Source organism: Sciurus carolinensis, chromosome 17 (genome assembly GCF_902686445.1).
Source record: "Sciurus carolinensis chromosome 17, mSciCar1.2, whole genome shotgun sequence".
NCBI lineage: Eukaryota > Metazoa > Chordata > Mammalia > Rodentia > Sciuridae > Sciurus > Sciurus carolinensis.
This window is the reverse complement of record NC_062229.1, coordinates 29,357,849-29,374,877: the sequence shown is the minus strand read 5'-3', so window position 1 is coordinate 29,374,877 and position 17,029 is coordinate 29,357,849. Positions and strand designations below refer to the sequence as shown.

At 43.8% G+C, this 17,029-nt stretch overlaps 1 protein-coding gene across 4 annotated transcripts in view; it reads left to right on the top strand.

Annotated features, from left to right (window-relative positions):
* Positions 1 to 519: 519 nt before the first annotated feature.
* The window catches only part of Entpd3 (ectonucleoside triphosphate diphosphohydrolase 3), a 43,995-nt gene continuing 27,485 nt past the window's right edge, over positions 520 to 17,029 (top strand). Inside the window, exons 1-4 of one of the 4 annotated variants that reach the window (XM_047532313.1) lie at positions 520 to 958; positions 1,756 to 1,808; positions 4,698 to 4,825; positions 16,045 to 16,162. In XM_047532313.1, the coding sequence (XP_047388269.1) occupies positions 1,769 to 1,808; positions 4,698 to 4,825; positions 16,045 to 16,162 (286 nt within the window). In that variant the 5' untranslated portion in view covers positions 520 to 958; positions 1,756 to 1,768. Of the gene's footprint in view, positions 1,017 to 1,681; positions 1,809 to 4,697; positions 4,826 to 16,044; positions 16,163 to 17,029 lie in introns of all 4 variants that reach the window. The other 3 variants (XM_047532311.1, XM_047532312.1, XM_047532310.1) reach the window with 3 other exon arrangements.

Sequence of the window (17,029 nt, the reverse complement as noted above, 5' to 3'; positions counted from 1 at the left end):
AGGCCTCTTCCTGGGATAATTCAGGGTCCTTGGAATTACTCAAAGGGACCAAGAGGTTGCCTGATACTGCATTAGAAACACTCCTGGGGTTTGGGGTCACTGCTGCCCTGATATTGCTTTTTTTTTTTTTTTTTTCCACTCATCTTTCCTATTTGGCCTCTTCTAAGTTGATCTAGTCCTAAATTTTGGCTTAAGGATGCTCATTTAAAAATAGGGAAGGGGAGAACATTGCTTAGTAACCACTGGGGATGTCCCTGGGCGTACCCAAGGTGGTTCTGCTACAATACCAAAGGGAATGTCAATGGATTGCTTTGTGCTTCAGACTCAGGTGACCCAGGGACCCACTTGCCTATGCCTCATCTCCAACAGCATAGGTGTTCCACTCCAGCTCCCAAAGAGAGCACAGGGCCCTCCACCTGGGTGGGGGAACTGCAAAAAAACCATGCATGCCCCAAGAATGCCTAGTCACTACATGGCCCCTGGCCCTTTTTTTCCTCCACCTAGGTTTGGGGTGACGGTGGAAGAAACTAGAAGAGATCAAAAGCTTCTTTGCCTTACCAAAGATGGAAGCGAAACAGGCAATGGACAGAACCCTTCCTCCTCCCCTACCCAGGCTGGGTGGGGATGAGGGCTAAGTCTGGCCCCTTCCTCTTCTACTTTGGGTTGAGGGGACAGCAGAGAGATCTAGAAGAGGGGAGGGGAGGTGCTGTGTGCCTAGAACTGGGGCAGGCAGGGACCGTCTTCAGCCAGGAGGCGCTCGCCCTTCCCTTCCGCTAACACCCAAGACCAGGGCGACTGAGAGCAGAGGAGAAGGTGAAGAGGTTCTGGGCTTTGACACCGCCGAGGGGGCGGTCCCCAGCGGAGGCTGCGCCACCCCCGCGCCGCCTCGCCCCGCCTCCCCGACGCCTCTGCCAACACTTCCAGCGCCTGTCGCCTTTCTCCAACCCGCAGCGCACAGGTAAAGTCAGGGGACCTAGCACCCGAACCGCGGAGGAGGGAGCGGGCGGCTGCGCGAGGTGAGAGCCGGGAGGGAAGGAACCGAAATCAGATTCCCGCGGAGGGCCGGAGGGACCAAGCGAATGGCGCGAGCCCCAAATCCTCGGGCGGCGCGGCGGGAGGTGGTCCCTGCCCTGCCCGCGAGCGGCGACGCGTCTCTAACCCCGCGTCCCTGCGGTGCGGAGATGCGCTGGGCGCTTAGGTGCCCGCGGCTGTGTGGAGACGCAGTCCGGAGTGACCCCACTCCCCCGATCTGGGGGCGCTGACGGCCGGGGCCTGGTATCCTGTGGCAACCGTCTCCAGCCAGCAGCTAAGGTACCCCTGCCCGGTCCTTAAGGGGCGACTCCGGGCTCGCGGGCCGCGGACACGCACCAACATAAACCTGCCTTGCTGGTGTGCTTGAAAGAAAAGCCCTGCCGCAGCCTCGTGAATGCTCACAATAGAAGGAAGGCTCGTTCTGCCCCGGTGGTGTGCACAGGTGGAACAGTCTGCAGGGGGGAAAGGATTTGTGAATTTTCTTAAATTGCTTTCAGTCTAAAGTTTCAGCAGAGCCATCCTTCTTTGCCTTGCATTTGGTGGGTGGGTGAGGGTGGTGATGTTTTGGGTCTTTCTTGGAAGTTTCTGGGTTCGCATTGTCCCGAATGAGGTCTTGATTTGGAGGAAATGAAGTGGGTTTGTGTTTCAGTGTGTGCAGGTTTTTGGAACTTCTGAAGTCCGGGACCATACGCGTGCTATCATCCCGTGTTCTCTTACCTGCAGCTGGGAAGAAAAGATGTTCTCTGTGGTGACCCGCCAACCGTGTGAGCAAGCAGGTTCGTGTCCCTCAGTAGGCAGCAAGCATGGTTTTTATCAAATCAGTAGTGTCCCAGCCTCAGCTCGGTTTTCCCTCCATGTCCCCTGCCAGTGACTGTTTAACCTCACGGGTTTGAAAAACTCAGTTGCTCACCCGGGTTTCGCCACTGGCGTTCCTCAGGTAAAGAAAAGTAATGCTTTTCATCAAAGCCACACAAAACAAGGACTAACATGCATGTTTCGCTTGAATGGTTTTTCCGGTTTGTAGAATCCATTAATTTGGACTTTGTGGTTTCCCTTCCCCAGCTGTGTGTAAATATTGTGCTTGAGAATATTGTTAATTTTGTGATGAATTGTAATGTACTTAGACCTTCCGGTATTTCCATCCCAATGTTGTTGCTGGCACAGTGACTACAACACCCTCCACCCCCCACCTTGGGTCAGTGTTGTGGTTGATACTGCAGGCACAAGTGTGGAATGTTTTCTCTCTCCAATGCACACTTCCAAGCTCACCCTGCCTGCCTCTGCAGCACTTTTAGAGTTGCTCATGTGGAAGCTCAGAAGGCTCTGGCCTCCCAATGGTCAGGTAGGCACCTTGCAATTAGTGTTTGTCCAGCCCTAATGACAGCACAGCTCTAGGCTGCATTTCTTAAATGAATGAGATCTAGCTGAATCCGTTTTGCTTTGTAACAAGCTTTTCTGCTGGGGCAAGGGTTTGCTTAAGGTAATCATAGCTTTTTACTTGAAAACTGCTGAAGCACAGAGGATTTAGGAGGCCAGCCCCGTGGCTGTGGTCAGGAGACTGCTTACATATCACACCCCTCCTCCCCCTTCCAAAGACGTTCTTTAGTCATGTCATCAACCGGGTATTCCTGTCTTCCAAGTGGATATGATTTTAGGAGATAAAGGGCCATTTATGTGATTTTTTTTTCTTTTTGTAAAGGGAAATTTGTACGTAAGGAGCTGGTTTACTTTGATTTCCAGGTTTTCCCCTGAAACACTTTGAAATGTTAACACGTATACTTTAACATCCCACACACAGACTGATCTGTAACATGCCTTCCAAAGTACAAGTTTAACTTGGCAGATTAAATCTATACCATGCCTTGTTGAGGGGCAGCAAATTTTCTTAAACCTCTATTACTGACACCAAGGTAAAATTGTTGAAAGCTGATGCAGATGTTTACCTCTGGATTAACTAGCTACTGTCTGAGTCCTGTACTTTCTCTGGAATGACAGAGGAGTGATCTAGAACCCCTTCAGATGCTCTGAAAGGTCAGCTCACAAAGACTGGCTCTCCTCCAGTTGCTATTACAAATGATTCTGCAGCGAGGAACCTTACGCATAAGTCATTTCATACACGTGGAGCTAGTTATGTGGGATAGATTCCCAGAAGTGGGAATTTGAGTCAGATGGTATGCTCATTTACAATGTGGTCCAAATTGACAAATTTCCCTCCCTTGAAAATGTACCTGTTTACACTCCCAATGGCAAGGTAGGAGAATTAAGATGTGGAGTGACCACCTTTGACATCAGGAAGTATCTGTGACTGCCTCTAGACTATAGGGGAAACAGGGCTGAAAGAGTTAGCTATTCTGAGTCATTGAGACCGGCTGCATGGCTGCCCTCCCCAAGTAGTGAGTGTTGTGATGTAATTGGATATTGGAGCTGTATCTAATTCTATTACGATGACATATACAGGCCCTTGTTTATTTAATGAAAATGTCTCCTAGAAACAAAGAAACAGTAAAGCATAGGATATGATGCTTATAACTGTAAATGTTCTGGAATAAGGCAGAATTTACCCCACTGTTGTTCAAAAGAACTTTCTGTAGTGATGGAACTGCTCTGTAGCTTCTCTGGCCCTTGTGGGTGTCAGAAGGTCACATGTGGTTATTGGATACTTGAGATGTGACTAGTAAGATTGAGGAAATGAATATTTTATTTTAACTAATTTACATTTAAATAGACAATTGATAAGAGACATATCAGGATTCTCTGAATCCAGTGATCTTTCTGTTCTACCAGTGTTTATTATATTTCAGTCATTTATATTTATGCCTTATTAGCTCAATCAATTGATTATGGTTTAGTCAATTATTTTAGTTGACCCTTTTACCTTTTTAAAAAATTAAGTATAATTTATGTACAGTGAAATGGATAAATCTTAAATTTTTACCCTTGAATTGGGTATTCTTGCCTTCTGAGAGTATTTTTTTAGGATAGTGAAGATGATTTATAAGAATCTTTTTTAAAAGGGAAATTGTACCTAAGAAGCTGTTTTACTTTGATTTTCAAGTTTCCCCAAAGGACTTTGAAAGGCTTGATGTGTTTTGACAAATGCACACACCAGCACACCCCACAGTCTTTTTACTATAGAAAGCATTTCCATCACCCTCAGAAAGTGCCCACATGCTACTTCCCAGTGAATGACTTCAGGCAATCATTATTTTGATTCCTGTCATCCACTTGCTTTAGAATTTCACATAAATGAAATCATTTTCACTTACAAATTTCCATACGGTACTAACTTCTTTTACCTGAGATCATTTTAAAATAAAAATATTATATCATCTACTTTAATAGCAAAGCCAGATGTTTTAAGTCTATGTTAAAAAAAAAAAAGTTATCTCAAATGTCTTAGGGGTGACCAGTAACATGCATAATACATTTTGAGAAATACCAGAAAACTAGACCATGCACACACTCCCTGCAAACATTGTCTTAGTCTGCAATTTGGGGGGAAGGATAATTGGGTATTGAAGCCAAGTTGCTACTCCATTTTAAAATCATGGGTCTCTAAAGACAGAGGAAATGACATGTACATGATTATGGGCCCTGTAAGTGGATTCCACAGAGACCTGGTTCCTATTGTCCACTCATGTGTCTTCTGGGTCTTCCCATTGTAGGCCTCAAGGCCCTCTCCCGAACTCCGGTCATTGTCACCTTGGTGGTCCTGCTTGTGAGCATTGTGGTGCTTGTGGCTATCACGCTTATCCAGATCCGCCACCCCGAGATCCTCCCTCCAGGACTAAAGGTAAGAACAAAAGGATTGGCATCGAAGGAAAGAAATCGGCTATGACATCAATCACTCTAAAACCATGAGTTGGGAAATCCTTTCCCCCTGCCGCTAGCTGGAGACAGAAGAAAATGGTATTAAGACACATGGAAAAGGTCCATTCCTGCTGGGCTTGTAATAGTTGAGGCTACAGATTGGGGTGGGGGTGATACCTTCTCCAAGGACTTTGCTTGCTATAACTTTGTGGTCTTGCTATAACTTCTGACTGTAGGAATCCAAGATACAATTTTTAGCCAAGACCGTTCAAAGGCTGTTTCTGAAATAGAAATTTTTAAAGGAAACTAATATTGCCTAGGGCTCCATGATCAGGCTTGATCTAACACTCTGAGGCTACATTTCAAAAGAATTAGACTGAAATCTCCTTAGATCATGGCAGTTGGTTCTTTGATGGGAAGTTTTACTTAAGAATCTCATCCCTCATGAATAATAGAAATAAAAAAGAAGAAAAATAAACCTATTCAAATGCCCAACCCTGAGAGGAAACAGATTATCTTGTTGTTCTCCAACACATTAGCTGAGGGCTTTAGAAGCTGTTTTCCCAAGCTCCAGTCTTTGCCTGCTCCTATAAAGTATATAAAATCAGGACTGCAACTTAGAGGAATTAGTAATTTCTCTTTATACTTCATATTGTACTAGTCAGTTTGGTGAATATTTCTTCCTGATTTATCTCATTTAGCCTTCATTGTAACTATAGAAGTAGACGGTAACCCCCCACCCCCATTTTGCAAATGAGACACCTAGGAGTGGCCAGTGAAGAGCAGGATGGAACTGAAACTTGGCTCCTTCTGTTCCCAAGGCCTCTTCACTTATTTCCCACTTCCCCCTGATTCTGAGTTTTGAATGGAGTCTTCAGGAGGAGGGATGGGCCTTTGTTGGGGACACACATCCTCTGAACAGGAGGGAGGGTGGACAGGAAGGATACAAATGCAGAAAGATTTATTGAATTGGGGAAGGGAAGGGAAGGCTAGGTCCACCCTGACACTCCAATGACTGGGCTTCTGTCCTAGGCCTCACATTTCAGGAGAACCAGCTCTAGCTACACTCTGAGTTCTTTTCTCTCTCCTCCTGAGGGTTGTCTGAGAGATGATCAAGAGGCAGGTACTTGCAGGTATGATCGCCCACCACCCGCGGGGACAATCACAACGCGTATGCTCTTCTTGATCACAGGAACCAAAAGGAGTTTATTCCGTAAGTCTCAGACTTATATCAAGAACATCAGCCTATCAGAGAGTAGACTACCAGGAAAGTCAGCCTATCAAGGAACAGTCTCCAGGCAGATACCAGGATCGCCTCATGTATAACAGCCAACCAGAGTTACTTCCTAAAACTTGTTTACAAGTGCAGCTATGTCTGGCAAGCTGCCAGGCGCCATCTTAGAGATCAGGCCAGGGTGCAGCTCTGGGGCCCTCAGAGCCTGCCCCTGACGTCTCCCCCTTATTCTTTAAATAAAGAAAAGATGACTTGGGACCATGCCTGCCTTAGGTTGTCCATGGCAAATTACATCCTTACCCATCATTGGAATTCTGACCTCCAAGTGTTAGAACCCTGTCTTAGGTTGGTATGCATTTCCACGGATCTTACCCATCTTTGACTACTGGTCCAGCATGCTTAGCCATACTTGGGAGGATGTGCCTGTCTCAATGGCTATCAAAGCCTGTACTATAGCCCGTCGATGACGTCGGGCATCTTGGCGAGCTCTGATTTGGCTGCGTATAACATAGGCTATCCCTAAGCAGATAATAATTAGAACAGCTACTGTTCCATCCCACTGTTTTGTCAATCCCAGGGCTTTAGATAACAAAGAGAACATCTCGGATACCGATGTAACTTGAACCCTGGTGGCATTGACTCTGAGTGTTTCAGCTCGTAGCTGACTGGTTAAATTATCAAACATAGATGACCAATTGCCAGTAAGGTAGACAGAGAGATTTTTAGATAACATAGCTGCAGAGCTAAGGTTATTATTAGCAATAGGGGTGACACACACTGCTCTTAAAAGATAAACACATCCCAGTCCCTAAAGTTCTTGCAAGATATCCACTTGTTCTTGTAGTAAGTCCACTCTTTGATTTACAAGGAGTATGCCTGCCTTAAATGGTTGTTTAGAGCTTCTTGAGTCTGTAAGGCTGTAGCTGTATTTTCGGTCAAGTGATTGACTGCTGATGCTGTAGGTATGGCAGTTGCTAGTGCTGCTGTTGCAGAAACCACTATTGCAGTGACCACAGCCGCTGTAATGCCAAAATCTCTCTTGTCTCTAGATAGTAGTACTGGCAGTTCTGTATCTGTAACAGAGACTGGAACAGGTAGGAAGGTAGGAATATGCATTAAGACCACCAGGTCAAATGCAGAAGCATTCCAGCATTGAGAGAGAGAGCAATTGCTTGAGGTGCAATTGAGAAGAGAAGAAGTTGAATTTGGTTTATTAGCTAACAAAAACATAAGAGGGGGGACATACAAACTGGGGTAGGTGGAAAGGTAATGTTTCTGGTACACATAGATTATGAGGCAGCATCAGTGAACCTAGAACTGTTTGTCCATGTAGAGGAGTTCCAAGTACATAGCTGACATGCCCCTCCTAAGAGACTAAAAAAAGATTGTAAGTTAGTATATCCTGAAGCTGCAGTGAAAAGCATCCAATTGTCAAAGGGGTTGACACGTTTCATGCCTAATTGAGCATCATTATTAGTGAAGTTATCATTAGCAGTGAAAGAAATGAAATTGGGAGTGAAAAAAAAATCCATTTTGTACAGGCGTCGCTGGTCCTGCATGTTGACAACCTGTCCATGTAGGAGGTGTACTGTGTTTTGGATTACAAGGAGGGAAGATTCTAGGGGTTTTGAAAGTAGTTCCTGTAGCATTATGTCTGTGAACTACCCATCCTGAAAGTAAAACAGCATCTCCTGTTAAGTTTTTTATGTATTCTTGAAATGTAGAGCCATTTTCACCCAGGCGAAAAGAAAGCGTGGCTAAGGGGTGAAAGACTGTCAACAGCATGATTGTCAGGAGTGTCTTAGGTGTCTTCATTTTGTTGATCCAAATTACTTGTTGGTAGCGTTGCCACTGGTCGAGTCAGCCATTCAGGAACCCAGATAGGTGACGTTTTATCCTGTGGAAACACACAAACCAAGCCGCGGCTCCAGTAAAGCACCGGGTCCGGGTCGTTCCATTGTCCAGTAAGAACATCCTTCCATTTTACCGTCGCTCTATCATGTTGTTTATGATTGCCATGTCTCTCAGCGGCAGAGCGACCCTCATTATCCAGAGTTAAAAAATTTAAAATAAAGAGGCAAAGAGAAAGTTTATCTTTAGGGGACCTGAAGGTCTCCCCTATTCCCCCTTTTTGTTTATAAAGAGTATTTTTGAGGGTGAGATGTGCACGTTCAACAATACCTTGTCCTTGTGGGTTATAAGGTATACCTGTGGTTAGAGTTATTTCAAATTTAGTGAGAAATTGGTTAAAGGAGGTCGAAGTATAAGCAGGGCCATTGTCCGTTTTAAGTTGTTTAGGAAGTCCCCAGGCTGCGAAAGCCTAGAGACAGTGGGAAATGACATCTTTGACTTTTTCTCCACTGTGTAGCGACGCAAAGATGATACCTGAACATGTGTCTACAGATACACGTACATATTTAAGGTTACCAAATTCAGGAATGTGAGTAACATCCATTTGCCATAGATGATTAGGTAACAGTTCTTTAGGATTAACTCCTATACACTGGTCACAAGATTTAACAATAGCACGTGCAGTTTCTTTAGTAATGGGAAACTTCAGTTTTAATGTTGTAGAATTAACATGGAATTGTTGATGATAATTTTTTGCTGCCTCAAACGCAGAAAAAATGTGGGGATCCTTAGTTGCTATGTCTGCTACATTATTCCCTAGGGCTAAAGGTCCAGGTAAATTGGTATGAGCTCTGATATGTCCAATAAAGAAAGGATTATAATGATCCCAAATCATTTGTTGTAAAGTCCGTAAAGGATGAAAAATAGTAGAGTTTGAGGTGATAAGCCCTGCACATTCTAAGTTACTGAGAGCTTGAACTACATTTAACTATCTGAGTAAACATTGAATTGAATATTAGGGAACATTTTAAAAACTTCAAGAACTGTTAAGAGTTCCGTTTGTTGAGCAGAAGAGTTAGGGAAAAGGAATGTTTGGACTTTATCTTGATAACAAATAGCTCCAGTCCCTGTTTTGGATCCATCAGTGAAAATCACAGGAGCCTTAGGAATAGGTTGTTGTCTGGTAACTCTTGGGAATATTACAGAATTATTACTACAAAATTGTATATAAGGATGTTTAGGATAGTGAATATCAAAGTTAGCTTGAGTGGAGCATCTAACAACAGTCCAAGAATCCATGAAACTACATAACCAAGAAAGTTCATGCTTATCATAGGGAATAATGATAGTAGCTGGATGAATTCCAAACACTGTGATAGATGATTTAAGTGCCTTTAGGATTACTTGAGCTACTGCTTCAGGGTAGGGTAAGAGAGTTTTATTGGGTGAACAGGCTAGATGGACCCAAAACAAGGGACCCTCTTGCCAAAAGACTACAGTGGGTAGGTTCTTGTTAGGAATAACAATGAATTGTAATGGCTGAGAGAGATCAATACGATCTACCTGGGCCTCATCTAATCTTTTTTGTATAATATTCAAAACCAGAGGCGCTTCACGAGTGAGCTCTTTGGGAGATGTGGGATGGGGATCCCCTTGTAAGATATTAAAAAGAGGAAGTAGTTCTCCTGTGGAAAGCCTCAAATACGGACGAATCCAATTTATATCCCCTAGTAGCTTTTGAAAATCATTTAATGTTTTTAGATGATCTACCCTGATGACGGTTTTTAGTGGCTTTACTACAGCCCTGTTTAATTGGGCTCCTAAGAATTCTTATGTAGTACCAACTTGAACCTTTTCAGGGGTTATAATGAGTCCCCATAATTTGAGTTGTTCTATTAATTCAGAGTAAATATCCTTTAAAATATCTTCCTCAGAGTGGCATAATAATATATCATCCATATAATGATAGATAATAAATTTGGAGTATTTTTGTCAAATTGGCTTTATCGCCTGATCAACATAAATTTGACACATAGTGGGGCTATTGGCCATACCTTGTGGCAAAACAACCCATTCATATCATTGATCAGGTTGTTGATGATTTAGAGATGGGAGGGTGAAAGCGAACCTCTCACAATCGCGAGGATGTAATGGAATAGAGAAAAAACAGTCTTTTATGTCTATAATTATTGTAGGCCAGTCTTTTGGTAAAGCAGTAAGGACTGGAAGCCCTAACTGAGTTGGCCCCATAGATTGCATAGTAGCATTAATAGCTCTTAAGTCATGAAGGAGCCTCCTGATTTCTTTTTTATGACAAAAATAGGGGTATTCCAAGGAGAAGTTTAAGGTCTAATATGATTTGCTTCTAATTGTTGTTGTACCAGTTCTTGGGCCGCTTTAAGTTTTTCTAATGTCAGGGGCCACTGAGAGACCCACACTGGTGCATTGGATTTCCAAGTTATTTTTACATACTTTTGTTCAGTGGCCCCAAGGAAAAACCCAAGCCTTGGCGACCTTGATTGCCCTTAACACTAATTGGCTGGGTATTTCCCTGGCCATAGTGGCCAAGCCCCTTGTCCCATTTATGACCATTACCATTAGATTTTGAGCCTTTTGGCTATAATGGCCTTCTGTAGTGAGTACTAAATCCATTTGTATGAGAATATCTCTGTCCCATAAATTAACAGGTAAATGGTCTAAGACATAAGGTTGAAATGTTCCCTGTTGGCCCTCATCATTTTTCCATGTCAATACAGAACTACTCCTTTGTGGGCTAGTAGCTACACCCAATCCCCTCGGGGTTTGTTTCGCTACTTGTAGAGGCCATTGTTTTGGCCAATCTTTTAGGGTAATAATGCTAGTATCAGCTCCTGTATCTAGGAGTCCCCGAAAATTCTCTATTTTTAATCTTTATTTTAAGCATTGGCCTATTTTTTTTAAGTCCATGGTAAGACAGCAAAATCAACTCCAGAAGATCCCAAACCTGCAGTTCCCCTGGTTGCTGCGGTTGATGGAAAATTATTATGAAGGCTGGGAATAATCAAAAGCTGAGCTATGCGGTCCCCAGGTGATATGGAGATAATTCCTTGAGGAAAATGTGCAAGAACCTTAATTTCTCCTGTAAAATCAGAGTCAATAACTCCAGGGATAACTATAAGTCCCCTGAGTGCACTAGAGCTCCTACCTAATAAAATTCCAACAGTATCAGGAGGTAAGGGACCTTTTAGGTCTATAGGGATAGGTTGGACTCCCATTTCTGGAGTTAGTACCACTCTGGTGGTGGCACGGAGGTCCAATCCTGCGCCCCCTGTGGTGACTCTCCTTGGCTTGTCAACGGTTGGTGAGTCCTGTGTACCTGTTGAATCACTCCGTACACTTTTGAGGGGCTCTGGGGAGCTGGGCCCCAACTCCCGTTTTATTCAGCTGTACAATGTGTTCACATTTTAAAGTATTATTTAAAAAGAGCAAGAATGCTTTCAAAATTTTTAAAGTTTGCAAAGTAAAAATTTTACAGCAAGCTTAGATTAATTTATTATTGGAAAAAGAAAAAAAAATTTCTAAATTTAATGTAGTGTCCAGTGTAATTTCCTTGGCCGTCACAATCACTTCCCACTCTCTGACTAACCCAGAGCAAACTCCAATCATGGTAAGCGCTCTACACAAGTGAAATATTTTTTTTATCTTTGATGGCATATTTTTTCTATATCTTTTCTGTGCTTAGCTGTGCAAATGCTTACTGTTGTGTTGTAAGGGCTTATGGTATTCAGTATGGATGACCTGCGATACAGGCTTGCAGCCTAGAAGGAACAGGCTATACCACGTAGCCTAGGTGTGTAGTAGGCTATCCATCTAGGTTTGCTCAGTACACTGCGTGTATCCCCACCATGATGAAATTGCCAAAGAATGCGCTTCTCAGGGGGAACCCCTGTCATTAAGCAGCATGTGACTGTAAATCCCGGGTATCCCTTTATTGGAGGAGAGGGCCGCTGTCTCAGGTTGGGTTCCTCATCAAGATGCAGATGTGAGTAGTTCATCTGGGGATGATCCCAGGAAGCATGGGGAGGGGAATGGGGAAGTCAGTCAGGATGTATGGCAGCCAATAGGGCCCAGTAATCCAATAGGTTAGCACTGTGGGTAACTGGGGTTCAGTCCTAGCGGTATAGAGAGCCCACACATCATTCACCTAAGAGTTGTTCCATATGTTGGGACACAGAGGCAAGCACCTCACTCCTGGTTGTCTCACAATTGGGCCTAATTATGCACCAACTTCCATCAATTATTGAATGACAAGCTGCTCCCAGGAACATTACCTCTGATATTTCTGGCATACTGTGCACTCAGGTAGGCTCAGGCCACCAGAGAAAGCCTTTAGGCAGGTGCAAATTGGATGTTTGTGCACCTCAGCAAGAGCTGAGGGGACATGGACAGGGAACCCTCAACAACAGATCCATGTAAATAAAGAGATTATTATCCCCAGCTTCCAGATGAGGAAACAGAGAAACAGAAAGGACAAAGGCTCGGGCTGAGGTGGTGGCTCAGTGGTAGAGCGCTTGCCTAGCATGTGTGAGGCACTGGGTTCCATCCTCAGCACCACATAAAAATAAAGAAACAAAATAATGTATTGTGTCCATCTTCAACTAATAGTAAAATAACTTTTTTAAAAAAGAAAGGGCTGGGGCTGGGGAGATAGCTCAGTTGGTAGAGTGCTTGCCTCGCAAGCACAAGGCCCTGGGTTCAATCCCCAGCACCGCAAAAAAATTAAAAAAAAATAAGAAAGGGCAAAGGCTGAAACATAGCAGAGCTAATATGAAAGAAAAGAACAGAAACGGTGGCCTTAAGCAAGGGTTTGAAGGGACTGAATGCACCCTCCACCAATTAATTGACAACTAAGAGGGAATTTTAAATATCTTCAGAATCTTGGTCTCAGGCCTTAGCCCCCCTTGCAGGAAACAAGAAGTTGTATCATATGGGAAGATTGGCTCAGAAGGTGCATTCTGCTGAAGTGGGTGGATTAAATGTGAGGAAAAAACAGATGTTCTGGGCAGTTGAACCAGGAGCAGAACGGCGGCAGCCTTGGCAGATCACGTACCATATGCAAGTTTTCTCAGGGGATTGAAACTTTGGTCTCCTTGGGTTTTGCAGTGTGTGCTGGGAGGCAGGGAAGAGTATTGTGAGGGCGAATGAATATGGGGGCTTTTTAATTGTCACATTTGTGTTTTCATGCCATGAGCCCTATTTTGCCTTCCTGTGCAACAGTTGGTATGAGGGGCAGCTTCCCCACGGCCTGTGGAGGGCCCTCATGAAGGGGCATGTTTTCTGGCTCTTAAATCCAGCCTTGACTTGCCTGACCTTGGTTCATGAGTTTTAAGAGCAGAGCCATTAAAACTCCATCCAGGGTCGGAACTGTCCCCAGTCTCTTGGGTTACTGGTCTGACCTGCTCCACAAGATTGAAGAATAAACATGATGCTATCACTATTATTTTTCAGTCCCCAACTGCTTGGTTATCATTAAGTCCAATAACTTCCTCTTGAGACTTTGCCCTCCCCACCCCCAATCACAACGGTCTAAGAATCTTGGGGCTTCTTGATCCAGTGACCAATATCCCAGTGCCCATTGTCTCTTGCAGCCGTATGATGTCACTGCTGAAAATGGCTCCTACACAGTCTTAAGGTTTCAGGGACTTTTCCTGTGTGACCTGCTGAGTTCATGTTAGTTCTCTGCACTGAATTCAAGATTATAGACTGTTGTAGTTCACACTCCCATGCTCTGTCAGTGCTCCCCAAAGATAGCCACTGGACCAGGCTGCGTAGAAATCTGTCTTTCCAACCCTTACAGAGAGAGCCTTGCTCAGCAGCCTGAATTTCCCATGCTTTGGGGCCCACTTTGATTTTACCTCTTAGAGAACAAGTGTTGAATAATTGGTTTCTTCCTTTCTAGAAAGCCTCTGGTCCACCTCTCTTCCAGCCAGTGCTACACATCCCTTACCTAAGAGTGTGCTTTCAAGGGACTTTCTAAATGAAGAAAGACTGCAATGCCTTATCAGGCACCTATGACTGAACAGTTACCCCATTAAAGTTGGTTTCCTGGGAACCCAGTAAAGGAGGCAGACCATGAATACACATTGTTCCCAGGTCTGTCCCCATATGTCAAATAAGGCTGATGATTGCACCTGCCTTATAAAGGCAATAGCACTTATTAAAGCACTTTACACAGTTCCTAGTGTATCCTGAGTGCTCAATAGTGTTGATTACTATTATTATTTTTTATCATTACAGTACTGATAATAAACAAATCTAAGAGAGCTGACCTTATGAACTTTGCTTTTGCTTTTGCCAGACAATCACATAGTCTTTTTTTTTTTTTTTTTTTAAGTGTTGGACCAGGGGATACAATACAGAAGACTGCTTCCTTTCAGTTAACCCACTGAGTGTGTCTTTGGATCCACGTGCAAGCCTTGCCTTTTTTTCTGATACCACATTAGAGGGTTACTTGTTATTTTCCATCCAAGCATCACCTGACTAGCTGAATTGAAAAACAAAAAATGCATTCCCACCTCTTCTCCTCCAGTAGATCCACATGAGTTCCACTAATTTCGGCAAATTAGCTCTGAAGACTGGTTAAAGACTAATTTTTCCACATTTAAAAATATCAGTGGGGGATAGATGAGTGTCCTTGAGGCTGGCCCTGTCTGCATTTCAGCAAGAGCTGGAGGAGTAGCCACTGAGCAGTCTCTTGGACCTCTTCTGAAAGCTGAACCCCAGTTGGAAAAGAAGCAAGAATAGACACTCTCCCTTCTTTCTGATCTTTGCCCAGAAGCTCCGGCTTCCTACACAGAGAAAACATGCACCCATGTGAATGGGTGGAATAAAGATTTGGGGAGTCTTGTTTTATGGGTCAGCAGCAGGCGTGACAGATGCTGTGGGAGGGGTAGTGATCAGGTGGGCAACAGGAAGGAGGAAAGGGCACGGGCCAAGACACTGAGGACTGGACCTCTTTGGCGCCCAGGTTTCCTTCCTACCTTCAGCTCTGACCTGCACTTTAATCTTACCGTGAAATCTCCACTTGAGATGATTGTGAACAATGCTACCCTTGTTTTCCACAAGGGATGTCATGTCGAGATCCAGATCAACATTCATCAGACTGAGAGGATGAGATTAAGAGGCTACCCAAGCTCAAATACCAATGTACACAGGATTTCCTAGTTCAATACAATGCAGAAGCTATGATTCAGAAGCTGAAGCAACTTTTAAAGAATTTGGTCCCATTCACATGAAGCAAGCATTTGTAATAAGAGAGGGTTGTCCATAATCAGGGAATTGGGAAATTGGTTAAGTAAATTGTTCCACATCTCTCAGTGGGTGTGATGAATATATTGAAATGGTGATACCAGCCTATTTTTACTGGCAGGAAGAAATGTCCATGAAATACTATTAAGAAAAGAATGTCTCAAAAAACTATGTAGAGTATGCTCCTGTGTAGATTTTAAAACATACATCTAAATACATATGTATATACGTAGACAAATACACAGAGGGACCATTAGGAACAGGGATTAATACAATGATTAGAGTTGTAGATTTGAGGAGCATATTTTCTTTGTTTTTGTTTTTTGCTTTGTGATTTTATTTATTTTGCTTACCTGGCATTTCTATATATGATAATAACCTGATTTATTGAGTAGTCACTAAGCATTGGACAGCTGGTCTTCTATTTATTTCTGAAAGTAAATCATCTAAAGATGAGGGAACCCAGAGAGGTTGGACATCATTTTACTCGGCATTAACTGAGAATCCATTGTGATTCATCGTGCCTCCGTACCCAACTTCGTCTTCTTCCTGCTGCCCACCTGGTCACTGGAGTTTAAGGCTCCCTAGGGGACTCCCAACATGGCCAAGATTGAGAACCAGGCCCCAGAACCTCACCTCCCTTACCTTTCTCCTTTCCACAGTCCAAGGAGCCAAAGATGACTCGGAGACAATCATTCTCTCTTTTTGGTCAGCCCCTCCCTAAGCGAAGCAGTGTGGATTAAGGTATTCAGAGTTCTCAGTGGCCCACTGGGAAATGAATCCCCCATGAGGCCCAGCCTATTCTGATTCTCACTCTCCTTTTTATTCAGTATGGAGTTGTGCTGGATGCCGGGTCTTCCAGAACCACTGTCTACGTGTATCAGTGGCCAGCAGAGAAGGAGAATAATACTGGAGTGGTCAGTCAAACCTTCAAATGTAATGTGAAAGGTAAGGACTTAAGTGTGGCCAGCAGACCTAAGGAGCAGCAAGGTCAAGTCCTAATTCTTTTGGAGACCTTGAGGCAGGCAATGAGCCCTGGAGTGGCAATCAGAAAAATACAAGCTCCCGTGCTCAAGCTCCCCTGCTCATCTGTGGGGTCACCTGAAGCCTCTCTCTTTTATGCTCTGGGCCTTGGTTTCTTTCATCCATAAACATGGGAAGTTTTCAAGGACTGTGAAGAGTCTGAGACTTTACCCCATCATACTTTCTGGTAAAAGACACAAAACTCCTGGCTCAGAAACAAAAGATAGTTTGTTACAGTAATAGCCTGAGTGACAGCGTCTTCCTTCATTGGTTCTCCAGCTCCCAGTTTACACAGGATAACATAAAGAGCCAGGGAGTGGGTTGTGTCACAGAACAGAAACCCTGAGATTAGGGAACCTGAACCATTTGTAATGGGTGGCAAACCTGACTGCCTTTTGTTCTGGAAGGAAACACTGCCTTTCTGTTCCAGGGCTGTTTGCTGAGAAGATAGTTCAGAACCAGGGCAGTCAGCACTTCTGCTCCTAAGACATGCTGAAACACAAGAAATACATGGGAAAAAAAAAAGAAATACATGGGAAAATTTCCAGACCCGGGGCGGGGGAGGGGGGCGGATGGTTATGGGGAGGAAGTGGGCTTAGAGGGGCATGGACAATTCATAAGCGGACATGACTCTATGCCAGTAAAACTTTATTTATGGACAATGGAATTTTGAATTTCATATAATTCTCACATGTCACAAAACTTTGTTCTCTTGTCATTTTCTCCCCACCATTGGAAAAAACAAAAACAAAACAAAACAAAAAAACCCTCTCAGTTTTCTGAGGTGGGGAA